Source organism: Juglans microcarpa x Juglans regia, chromosome 7D (assembly GCF_004785595.1).
Source record: "Juglans microcarpa x Juglans regia isolate MS1-56 chromosome 7D, Jm3101_v1.0, whole genome shotgun sequence".
Classification (NCBI taxonomy): domain Eukaryota; kingdom Viridiplantae; phylum Streptophyta; class Magnoliopsida; order Fagales; family Juglandaceae; genus Juglans; species Juglans microcarpa x Juglans regia.
Window position 1 is genome coordinate 7,746,677 of NC_054606.1, and position 12,425 is coordinate 7,759,101.

A 12,425-nucleotide genomic window follows, 5' to 3' on the forward strand; every position below is an offset into this window, starting at 1 on the left:
TTTTTTAAGATTTTTACCACAACTCCAAACAGGCCCTTAGTGTTGCCTAGACGTCTCCTTCTCCATCACAAGCTATTACCCAAATTCCAACTTTGCCTAGAGTTTTGTCCACTAAATATTATTTGATATAGTGAGGTAATTGGACTCCAAAATAGCACTTATAAACTTCTTGATCATATAGGCTTCTAATAATACAATATACACTTTGGACATGACATGAAGGAAGGAAGTTGGAGCATTTGCAAGCTTAGCACAATTGGATCATTTACTCTTTTTTTTTTTTTTTTTTAATATAACCTTAGAATTTCATTAAGAAATCAAGTAATACAACTGTTATCTCTATTTAGACATCCCAAAATAAAATATGGAACATCCTTTATCCACACTTTTTCTTAGTCTATAGCTTTCTTTACTAAAGTATGAGCTACCATATTCTTTTCTCTATGAGCAAACTATAAGAGCCAATTTGGCTTGTTTTTAAAATAAAATTTGACATCCTCTACTAGAGAGCTATAGCAAAACAATACTTCTTCATCACTACTCACTGCCAAAATGACATCCCTTGCATCACCTTCAAATCTAGCTTTCTAAATGTTAAGGTTTCTACACAACTTCATAGCTTTCCTCATAGCAAAACATTATGCCATAGCTGCATCATCCACATTTGATTTTTGATCACACACAACAACCATAGCCTCCCCTTCCTCATCTCTAATCATAATTCCAATATCCATTCTCTTCCTTTTTAAATCCAGAGAAGCTTCCCAATTAATCTTTACAAACCCCTTTTCTGGTTACTCCCACTTCAAGTTGTTAACTACATTATTCTACATTTATCCTCCCTTTTTAAAAGAATTATGAGTTTCTTGATAATCTTTGAGAGCAGTCTTAGTAGATATAATTAAGTTCCTAGGCAAGCCAATCTTTTTTCAGCCATACCCTTCTTAACATCACTATCATCTCTTCCAACGGACACTTATTCAAAATAGACATGAGTTTCTCCGACAGCAACAGGAAATCCACTTCTGATCTAACCCATTTCTGAACACAACTTTTATTATCTCCCCAAATATCATTTGCTGCAGGACACTCCCACAACACATGCATAAGGGACTCTTCTTCTGCATCACACATAAGGCACATTTTATCCTCCACCCACTCTCCTCTTGTAAAGGTTCACTTTAGTAGGCAGTAAGTCATTATTAGCTTTGCAAAGGAACAATTTTGTCACTCCTGGCACATCCAGATCCCAAAATTTCCTCCACCTTTTATCCACTTTAACCTCCTTAGAGCTCTCTCCTTTACTCCTCTCCATTTTGTCCAAGTGCTAAAAGTATGCAATTCTAACAGAAAATGTACTTTTCTTAGAAGAACCCCAAAACATCTTATCTTTAGCTTTGCCTCTACTCAAGCGTATATTAAGGATCTTCTCAGCCTCTTCATTGTAAAAAATAGTTCTGATTTTTTCTTCATCCCAATCCCCATTCTGTTTATCAATTAAGTATTTGACCCTTGAGTCTTCCTGCATCAAAGAAACTGGAGACTGGATAGAAAAAGAAGAGGGACTAGGTAACCACTTGGAACCCCAGATTTGAATGTCTCTCTCATCACCCACTCTCCACCTTATCCCTTCTTTTCAGAGGTTCCTAGCTAACCATACACTTCTCCATACAAGACAAGGTTGCATGCCTAGTTTTACTTCCATAAAACCAGAATTTATATAGTACTTTTCTCTGAATATCACAGCAGCCAAAGAGTTATGGTACTTAAGCAACCTCCACCCTTGCTTTTGCAAGGAGAGCGATGTTAAAGCTCTCCAAATCCCTAAAACTCATGCCACCCCTTCCTTTCTGCAAGCCCAACTTTTCACACTTCCTTCACATAATCTCTCTCCTTTCATGTTGTCTACCCCACCAAAATTTGGAGAACAAAACGTTAATATCCCGACACAATTTTTTGGATAGTTTGAAGACACACATGGTATATGTAGGGATGGCCTGCAAAATTGTCTTAATCAAGACTTCTTTACTTGCTTGTGATAAAATGTTATTTTTCCAGCTTGCCATTTTTTGTCAGATCCTCTCTTTAAGATTCTTGAAAGTATTGAATTTTGATCTTCCAACCATAGCAGGAAGACTAAGGTATTTTTCATATGTTCCACAAACAAAAGAATTGCTAGCTTCCTTTATGGCCTTCATATCTGCTACCTTAGTGTTTTTACTTAGAAAAAATAGAAGTCTTATCTTTATTAAGGAACTGGCTTGAGGTCTTTTCATAAATTTTCAGAACCTTTTGAATCATTCTCTACTCTTCAATCTTTGCTCCGCCTAATAGAATGCAATCATCTGCAAAAAGAGGTAATTGATGCTAGTACCCCCGAGCCACTTGCACCCCTTTTGTAAAATTCTACTTCACATAATAGTTCAATAAAGTGCTCAAGCCTTCAGCACATGATAAAAAGAAATAGAGTGACAATGGATCACCTTGTCTCAACCCTCTTGTAGGCCAAAACTTGTGCCCCCATTAATCAACATTAAGACTTCACACACTTCATCACTAAACTCACCCAAGGACCACTTACACTTTGGTCATAATGCACACAGACGTACAGAAAATTAAGAAAGTAAAGCAATAATTAAAAAAAGAGACCAAACAGAAGTACATAAAAAAACCGTGGGCGGCAGGATTCGAACCTGCGCGGGCAAAGCCCACATGATTTCTAGTCATGCCCGATAACCACTCCGGCACGCCCACTTGATGGGTAATGTATGGTAATTTTTATATTTAACTGGATTTCAGTACCATTTCCCAGAAAAAATGTGAATTAAATCTTATTTCTATTTTCGCACACATGACAAAGAATTACTTAGAAAAAAACATAACAAAGTCTTAATTTAACATTTGTTACAGATGTGGGTCTTAATTTTGCCTATATATATATATAGACAAACTTGCGATGATTACAAAAGCAAAGTGATGAGATTAATGAATTTTGGGGGGGTAAGAACCATTGAGAAAACTTTACTACGTATAAATTAATGTTCTCTTTAGAAACTAAACAACTATCAGAATAATTAGTTGCAAGAGGGATTAGGGAGCCTTGAGATAACTTGTAACCATAACAATGGTCGCTTGAGAGTCCAAGGCAAAATTAAAACTAAAAAACAAAACAAAAGTAGTTCTTTATATGATGCCCTTCCCAAATCCACAAGAATGATTACGGGTCAATTGAGAACTCAGTGCATCTAATGGAAGAAAGACGAAATAAAAGATTAAGTGGTCTGGTATGTTAGTTATGAGTGGACATAAAGTAGAGTTGCAAGCCGACATACACAAGACTCAGTCACTTAAAATCTATGTTTGGATAGTAAGAATATTTGAAAAGTGTTAAAAATGTTTGTGAATAGTTATGAGTAGAGATTAAAGTGGGTTTGTGAGTCCCATTAAGAGTATTCTAAAGCAAGGATATAGTTGTACAAAAGACAAAGGCAGGATCAAGGCAACAAGACTTTTACGGACCACTAGACCTCATCTCCTTCAACCTCTCATTCTCTTCTACTTCCATCACCATTGTGTTAGTGAGCTTATGAGTGACTATGAGAGCTTGTATTAACAAACAAAAAAAAAATAGTGGATTTCTCCTCCACGTGAACCGTAGATGTAGGTTTTAATGCCGAACTACTTAAATCATTCTCTCTCTATTTATATTTGCTACATTTTATTTACCATTTGAGCTATGGATGAGAGCATTTCAAGCATTGTACGGTACAATTCTGTTGGCATCCAGCTTTGGTGGAAAAATGCATCAACAGGTGGTAATATAATTCCTTTGCTCACATTATCCTTGAGTATGGTTAACGTTACTATTATTCAGAATAAAACCGACTTAGGTTATGCACATTATTTTACCTTTTTGAACGATATAAAGTCAACATGACTAACTCGAAATGTGAGTTAAAATTGTATAAAAAGAAAAAACAAGCAACTGAAATTTATATTCAAAGCCAACTCAATCTGCAAAACTAAAACATACATGCAAAACTAGAACAATACAAACACACGGAGGCATCAGGCATGCACGAGGTAGTTGGCCGAGGAAAGCTAGGGCTTCATTCAATAATTAAACTTCTACGTGCCGTATAAATTAATGATAGGCACTGATTTCACACTACTAGTTACCAAATCAAGCTCACGAGTACGATTCATTTCAAAGGCCATCAATAAAATTGGTATGTTTGAAGAATGAGATGAAATGAAAAATTCTAAAAATTTTTCACAATTTTTTTTTCAAAACATTACTCAAATACAAAATATTTTTCAATTTCAAATCTTCAACTTTTTCATCTAATTACTACCTAATCATTGCAACTTTTAAAAATTTCAAAAGAAAACACAAAAATCAATACAATTTTTCAAAATTTAATACAAAAATTATATTCAAACAATTTCTTAAATTTATAATATTTTATTCAACTTTTTTTCTCTCATTTTTCAAAACGACAAAACCTAATAAAAGATTTTAATTCAAACCATTTACTACTGTTTACATATCATTTCACTATCATTCACAGAATTCTGAAATACTCTAGGACGTTTGATGAATAAGGTGAGATGAGAATTTTGTGAATAGTAGTAAAATGGTTTGTAAATAGTAGTGAGACAGTTTGAATTTAGTATTTATTAGATTTTAGGAAAGAGAGAAAAATTGAATAAAAAATATTATAAAGTTAAAATATTATTAAAATTTTTTAATATTATTTTTGTTTTGGAATTTGAAAATCTGGATTTTTTTTTTTTTTTTGGAGTTTGAAAAAAATGTAATGATTAGTTTGAAAGTGTTTGTATTTTAATGATGTTTGAAAAAAAATAAGATAATATAAAATGAGATGAGATGAAATGGGATAAAAATTATTTATAAACATTCCTGATAAACGAGCCCTACGTTACACCATGTCTATACCAACATAAACACACGATAAGACGGCCTGGAAGCCTTAAGACTTCCAACACCCCACCCCCATCAAAATGAAAAATAAGGAAGACCGTAAAATTCTAGCTTATACTTAAAATTCTAGATTAAGTATAAGGGGTGGTGAATGGAATTCAACATTATCCTTTTGGTATATATAAGCCTAGATATGATTTGGATTTTTCTTGATTGAGTAATTCTACTTATAAGCTACTATTCACTCTCACGCTCCACACTTATAGCTTCTTCTTTTTCTTTTTTCATAGAATGTGTGAATATTTTTTATAAAGTGTGGGATAGTAAATAGTGACTGATGAGAAAAATTTGTCTACTTGTATTATTTCTATGCTCAGGCAGGTTCAAAAGTGTGTTATGGGCTTTAAAGGTGTGGAACTACCATCTCAAGTTGAAAAAGCTAAGTGCGGATCCCTGGCATACTTACGGGTAATCAAGAACTTCCCTTCCACACAAATATTGTTTCTCTTTTCTTCGATCGGTCAAACATTTTTTCTAAAGGATTCCAATACCATATACCTGAATATTTTACTGTATATCCTCATAGAAGGCGTTTCAGGTGTCAGAAAAATACAAGTAAAGGAGTATTTTATCAAATGGAAATATTAAAAAAAAAAAAAAAAAGGAAAAAGGAAAACTTAGCATCTGCCAAATATCTCTTCTGGAGGATCATACACGTGCCGCTCGGGAAAGAGCTCTTCAAAGTCTTGCTTGACTTTGTTTCGTAACAAGGGATGTGGCAGAAGTCCCTTCAACAAAATCCTGAATGGCAACTCATCAGGAGGATCTGGGGATTTCTTCATGTCTTCGTATATGTTCATTGCATCTGCAGGAGATCCATACTTTAAGAAGCCCCTGATGACTTCAGTATATGTTTGAGAATCAGGGAATAAGTCCTCCTTTCTCATGTCTTCCCACAACTGCATTGCGTCATCCATTTGTTTACGTCTCGCTAATGCAATAATCAGGTCCTTATACAGATAGACATCGGGCTTGTACCAGTCTTGCTTCTGTATCACCCTGAACATCTGAAAATTCATTGAGTTGCTCGTAAGCCCAAGTGTATAATTTTAGTTAAAATAAACACTGATGTAAAAATCTAAGCATAATTTTATTGTTAAATGTAACCAAGAGGAAGATTTTTTTTTTTAATAAGTAATCATTCTGGAATAAGAAGATCAAAACCCAGGAAAAGATGTTATCAGCCAGATCCAAGAAATCCGCCATCTTTAATAGAGTCATGGCAAATAAGGGTGATAGGTTGAAAATTTAATATGGGAACTAACCAAGAGGAAGATGATAGAGATTCTAATCAAAAGATATGGCCTAACCAAATTATGGTTTCTGCATCTGAAGAACCATAACTTCAGACAAAGAAAAGTCCAAGTTTTTTCAAGGAAGAAAAAAAGAAAGAGAAGGCTAAGTTTGTATTGCAGATATGGTTCCATATTGAGGAAAATGAGGAAAGGCAGACGAGAGCTAAGAAAAAGGAACAATAAAGTTATCATTGCCGATGAAAGAGCACCTGACTTGAATGCCGCATTAATAGGGCATGCTAAACCCAAAATACAATCATAAACTACCTGATTCTCAATCTATAACCATTCCTTCAATATCCTCATCGTGAAACTAGTAAACAATAAACAGTAACCCATCAGAAGTTCGATACTAAAAGACCAGAAAAATTGGATGCGTTTGCCAGTGGTTCCATTATAGAAATGCCCACTAAAAGAAACCCCTGGAATTGAACTCTTCATAGTTGCACGGACAACCAGCAGCCACATGCTCAAGCTAAGTTCACAAAGCGAATACATTGCTTTATATGTGAAGCTTCAATTTAACAGTAAGTAAAGTGATCCTCATACATATATTAAATCAGAGCATATTAGAAGTTTCCAGGAGTTGATTTTTCCTCAAAGGAGTTTTATCGAACACTTGCAGGCCGTATTCACTCTACTGCTCATCTTAAAGATGTATTCTACAAAAGGTACTTGCTTTCGCAATTTATGAAGTAAGTTCGCCCTCAAGAAGATCATTTCCACCTCACATTGCAATTAATGACTATTCCAATTCAGTTCATAGAGATAGAGAGAGAGAGCTAACAAAGTGACCAATCAAGAACCCAAAGGATGAAAATATAATAGCAACACAAACGAAAATGTATAATAGGCAGTACATCTCAAGCGAACCTTGAAAGCCAAAGCAACCTCTTCCTGGCGCTCGAGCTCACAGAGAACAGCAATAATATCCATCTTCAAGAGCCTCAGTACATGGGTCTTCATGAATTTCTCAAGCTTCTCTTCGTCATCCTTGAACCTCTTCAACCCCAATATCACAAAAAGCGCTTCTTTCCCAATCAGCTTCTTGCCTCTCCAGAGTGGTCCTCTGGGCCTCCCATCATGGTATAGCCTAAAGGGTTTGCAATAATCGGGTACTGATGCTAAGACTTCGGGTTTTACTGGCAATGAAGGTTCTCTAATAGGAACTATCCTTAGGTTCCGAATGAGTATGGAAGCCAAAAATGGGTGTTTTAGTCTTGAAAATGCACGGGTTGCCATTGGAGTTACTCGGGTGACCAAGTTGATCAGGTTTCGACCGGCGAACGAAATGAAGGGCAGTTCACGCGAAAGGCTAAAACGAGTCAAACGACATACAACTCAAAAGCAAAAACTACACGGCGTACACTCAGGACAGGGTCAGTAAAAACTAAAAAGTGCCAAGAGAACTTCAATTTCTAATGCAATATTTCTACTAACTAAAGGGTATAATGTGAAAAATGATGTTGGTAAGTTTTTTAATTGCCATTTCCCCATCATCCCTTAATATAATATTAAAAGATGATGAATGATATTTTTATATAAACAATGTAGGTAACAATACAAGAATTTAATTTTCACATCGAATTTAAATTTTTAATTAATAAGTTTATATGGAAGGAGAAAAAAATCCTTCTCGTACCATGAATAGCATTGAAGGGATGGCTCGCATAAACCTTTGAAAAGTAAAGAATCGTGTAAAAGATAGTAAAAGAATTGTGAAATGGTTGTATGTATATCATTTTCATTTTTTTTAATATAATAGAGATAGTTGAAAGAGAACACAAAAGACTTCTTGTCATTTAAGAATTGAGTCTTGCTGAGTACAAACGGTTTGGTGCACTAAATTGCATATCGATATTGACATGATTTTTTTTATTAAAAATAAAAATAAAAGAAGGAAAATTTTGAGAAAAGAATAAAGTCATCTATTTTACAAAAATCATTTTCGTCTCATTTTGTACCGTTTCATTAAGCGAATGTCTTATATGTCAACATCGGTGTACAGTTTGGTGCGCGAACTCACTTACAAGAAAACTTTTCCTCAAGAATTTGAATGAGACCAATTTAGGATCCACTTTCATTTTCACCATTCACGCACATGTACAATGCATTAGAAAAATAATTTTAGTTATACCTTGATTGTAAAGTTTTCGAAGTGTAGCACTTTTTTTTTTTTATTAATAACAACCGTATTTATTTAGATATAGAGAAAAAAAAAATAAGCGTACTTTTAATTGTCTAATATTTATTAAACATGATCTGTCAAGTTCTTCTAAACTTAATAATGAAATTTATGGTCATTCAAACTCAACACAATCAAAAGCTTTTTATATGTTGTTGTACATGCTGGCTAGGAGTTGTAACACAGTATGGCCTCAATGGTGAGGCAAAGATCGTCATTGAAGGGCAATTCAGATAGTTCGTGTATGGCTAATGAAAGTATTTGGGGCAAGTGCTGTCATCTCCTTAAACGAGAACAAGTTCTTTCAACGCCTCATGCACGAGCCTGGGATTAATAGCTTTAATTGGGGATCCATATGATGCTCATATCCGTAAGAAACTTTGATGATATTCTGAAACGTTTAACTTCTGGTGAAACTAAATAAGGAAGACCTTTTGAAGAATTCGACTTTAAGCCGTCCAATTACTGCACTTGGCTGAATTATTCTAACACTGTTTTTAGTGTAACAATCACATACAGCTTAAATATTATATACCACATTTCAATGCAAAGTGAGTTCCACTACATGAGATCACCACTACCTTCATATAGTTCTTGAAACTTCTTGAGCAACAATTTCACCTGAAGCATCCTTAGTAGATAATCACTGGATGAAGGATCCAAACAAAAAGGTGGGCAAGTTAAAACATACTTATAGCAGAAGAAAATCGAAGTACAAAATCATTTGAGGCTTACGATGTTGAGCAGGACTTGCCACCCAAGAGGCAAAAGATGTGATAATTCAAGTATGAAGGTAATTGGCAGCCATCATCAGCTCCAGAGTCAACTCAGGTTCAATGGGAAACTCAGTCTCCTTCCCACTGAAAAATAGTAGCATTTGTGTATCAGTATGACGTAATAACAATGGGGGGTAATGGAGTTTCTGATCAAAACTCCAGATCAATTCCAACGAACAATCAGTGCCAATTCCAGCTTTTATAAATATGTAGAACAGAAGTTAGAAATATTGGTGCAGTTATGTTCTTTACAAATAATTTGACCATGCCAGTCACCGAGATCTTAACAAAAAGAACAAACACAAAGTGTACCACATATAATTAAACAGACACGGTGCCTGACTCCAAGAAAGTATTGTAGTAAAAAAATTGATTATAAACAGGAGGCCCAGCAGAGAGATGCTTAACCAACTAAATTTTAACTCAAATCATTACAGGCAGAGTAACTATCAGATTATTGATATGAACAAATTATGTATGAGAAAAAGCAAAAAGTACAGATAGTCCGTCCTACTTTTCCTCAACCGTTAAGCTTATCATATTCATCAGGACCCCGATTTGAAATGATATTTCCAAGCAATTAGTCCATCCAGCTTTTTTTATTTATTTTTTATTTATCCAGCTTCTTATTCAACAAGTTGCCATTTTTCTAAAACCTGTAATTTCCTCTAAACTTTTACATGTTACTCCAATTATTAAATTGTGAAAATCCGTTAGTCGGATAAATCGAAAAATAAAAAATGACCTATGAGATAAAACTAAATCTGAAGGGTCATGATATGAAATTAAAATGTAACCATCCATATAACAGGCTCACAATAGCCTAATATGCACGGAAAATATTATACGAATTAATTTTTCTTTTTAAGGAAAAGTCTGAACTATCAGTATTTTTCCTATAAACCATCACGTAGATAAAGACATCAAGCTTCTAAATTACTAGAACATCCAACACTAGCTTGCCTAAACCTTCACACAGCCATTGGGAGCATCACTAGGAGAAGTAGCCATCACTTCACTCAGTAACATAGCTACTTCAAACATTTTGCCTGGACATTCCAATCATAAAAATGCATCAGCATTTCTACAATAACATATATATCTATACATGTGTATTATTGCTTCATGCCCTATGTTTAATTCATATAGACAGAAGACGATGCAAAAGTAGGAAGAAGAAAGCATGCAAAAAGAACAGCCAGACTCAATAGTTTATTCCATAATGGCCACTAGAGGAGTAAAATTGCAAGAGGACAAGTTACGGTAATCGACAAAGAATACGATAGATACCACTAAAGGCAACATACCACTTCCAGTCAAAAGAATATGGAGTTGCAAGAACCTAATCTCAGTAACACAGTATGTAAATGACTACATTCCACATCATAATAAAAACATTGTATTCATTCTTTTTCAAACCAATAAGACTTTCTCACACTTTCGCGCAGTTAAACAGAGCCCACATTAGTTATCAAGATTAGTTTAAATAAGAAAACATAAAGACAAAGTATAAACAGGGGAGCTTCTAGGTCAAACAGTCAAGAACATGGCAAAAAGCAACAGGAAGCTATGCCTTCCAACTGGGGATAAAAAACACGATAGCATTGGAAACAGAGAATCCAAGTATCTTTTAGCAGAGTGGGAAGGAATTTCAAGGGATCCCTTTCTTATTCCACAATTATCACACCTCTTGGCTCATAAACGAAACTTAAAGGATTATGACAGGGATTTTACTCGAAAGGTTGCATCAGTATGCCCCAATGCTACGAATTGAAACATAACAAATGATGTGATATTCCAAAAGACTGCAAGTGTGCATCTGATGCTTGCCTTGATATAGAGGAAGAACAATATAGATAATTCCAACATCAAAATGCAGGCAGAAGTGATCAAGGTTCTTTCTGCCTCTTTTCATATGATATAAGCACTAAAAATCATCTTTAAATTCCTTTGTAGGATGTATAAACGCCAAGTATAAATCAATAGAACCCTTTGTAGGATATCATACATGTCTATACAAAGGAAGAGAACTATGACGATGGCATCCACCCATACTGATGAGACAGACATCCAAAAATTTAAAATATGTTCATCGAAAATACCACAAAAGAAACACAAAGCCAATTATCGGACGAGACAGCCAAAAGAAGGACACGAATGAAGAAATAAATGAAGGGGAAGATGACAACCTGGCGAATTGAAGATGCCAGTAGAAATACTTGCAGATCTTCTCTAAAATCGTTGTGCTGATCTCAGGGAAAGTCACTTCACCATGCTGCGTTTCAGCAAAGCTCCCTTTCAGAAATTACAGAATAGATAGAACCACTTCGTCAGGCACGAATCACAGAAAGTATGAGAGGCAATAGGAATTGTTTTCTCCAAAATTTTTAACTTTAATCATATAATGCAAGATAATGAATTGCCTAGCTCAACCCAAGGCAGCCCTAATTGTATTCGGTCCGGAAAGAAATTTAAAAAGGGCAAGAGAGAGAGAGAGAGAGAGAGAGACCTGGAGAGGTAAGCATATTGTAGATGGTCTGAGAAACCATGGCGGCTTCCTTATCGATCACGAATTCGAAACCCTCGGCGCTGATCAGCTTCACCGTGTCCTCTTTCTTCATCTTCGCGCGCTCTCTCTCCCGTGCTCTGCGTCGTATGCGTTCGCCGTAATTCTCCTTTTATTTTTCTCTTCAACTGGCCGTGATAATCGTGATAACCGTGATTTTTTTTTTTTTGGATAATTGATAACCATGAAATTGGAATAGGGGAGGGAAAACAAACACATACGGCGTAAGTTTCTTGGACTTTGTTTTTTACTTTAGAGAAAGTCTATTTTATCTTTTTAATTTGACATTTTTATTTGACATTAAGTCAAAATTTGTTTTTTTATTTTATTTTTTTTTTACTTAATGGTTAAGGAAGTAATTTTAAGTGTATTGATATATTTTTTTTATTTTTTAAATATATTTAAATATATTAAAAAAATATGAAAAAAAAAAATTTATACTGGGCGGTATGCCCAGCGGTCAAAATGGGGCGGCATAGTAGCCGCCCCCTTTACTTTATAACAAGTGACTTTGACTATAAATGGATTTTATTTAGTAAGAGATTATTAATAACTGAGTCAATTATGCCTCAATTTACCAACTTGAATCACTCGTATA

The 12,425-nt window shown here is 34.8% G+C and overlaps 2 protein-coding genes and 1 non-coding gene across 3 annotated transcripts; all 3 read right to left on the reverse strand.

Annotated features, from left to right (window-relative positions):
* Window positions 1-2,672: 2,672 nt before the first annotated feature.
* Window positions 2,673-2,754, reverse strand: TRNAS-AGA. The gene has a single exon. It is a non-coding gene; the product is annotated as a tRNA-Ser (tRNA).
* A 2,621-nt stretch (window positions 2,755-5,375) lies between these two features.
* On the reverse strand, window positions 5,376-7,669 carry LOC121239115 (protein THYLAKOID ASSEMBLY 8-like, chloroplastic). The gene is made up of 2 exons (XM_041136252.1): window positions 7,174-7,669; window positions 5,376-6,012 (listed from the first exon to the last, which is right to left on the reverse strand). The coding sequence occupies exons 1-2, from the start codon at window positions 7,540-7,542 to the stop codon at window positions 5,623-5,625; spliced, it is 759 nt and encodes a 252-aa protein (XP_040992186.1). The 5' UTR covers window positions 7,543-7,669; the 3' UTR covers window positions 5,376-5,622.
* A 1,268-nt stretch (window positions 7,670-8,937) lies between these two features.
* LOC121239116 (elongin-C) lies at window positions 8,938-11,961 on the reverse strand. Its single transcript, XM_041136253.1, has 4 exons — window positions 11,771-11,961; window positions 11,451-11,556; window positions 9,221-9,345; window positions 8,938-9,131 (listed from the first exon to the last, which is right to left on the reverse strand). The coding sequence occupies exons 1-3, from the start codon at window positions 11,880-11,882 to the stop codon at window positions 9,267-9,269; spliced, it is 297 nt and encodes a 98-aa protein (XP_040992187.1). The 5' UTR covers window positions 11,883-11,961; the 3' UTR covers window positions 8,938-9,131; window positions 9,221-9,266.
* Between the last annotated feature and the right edge of the window lie 464 nt (window positions 11,962-12,425).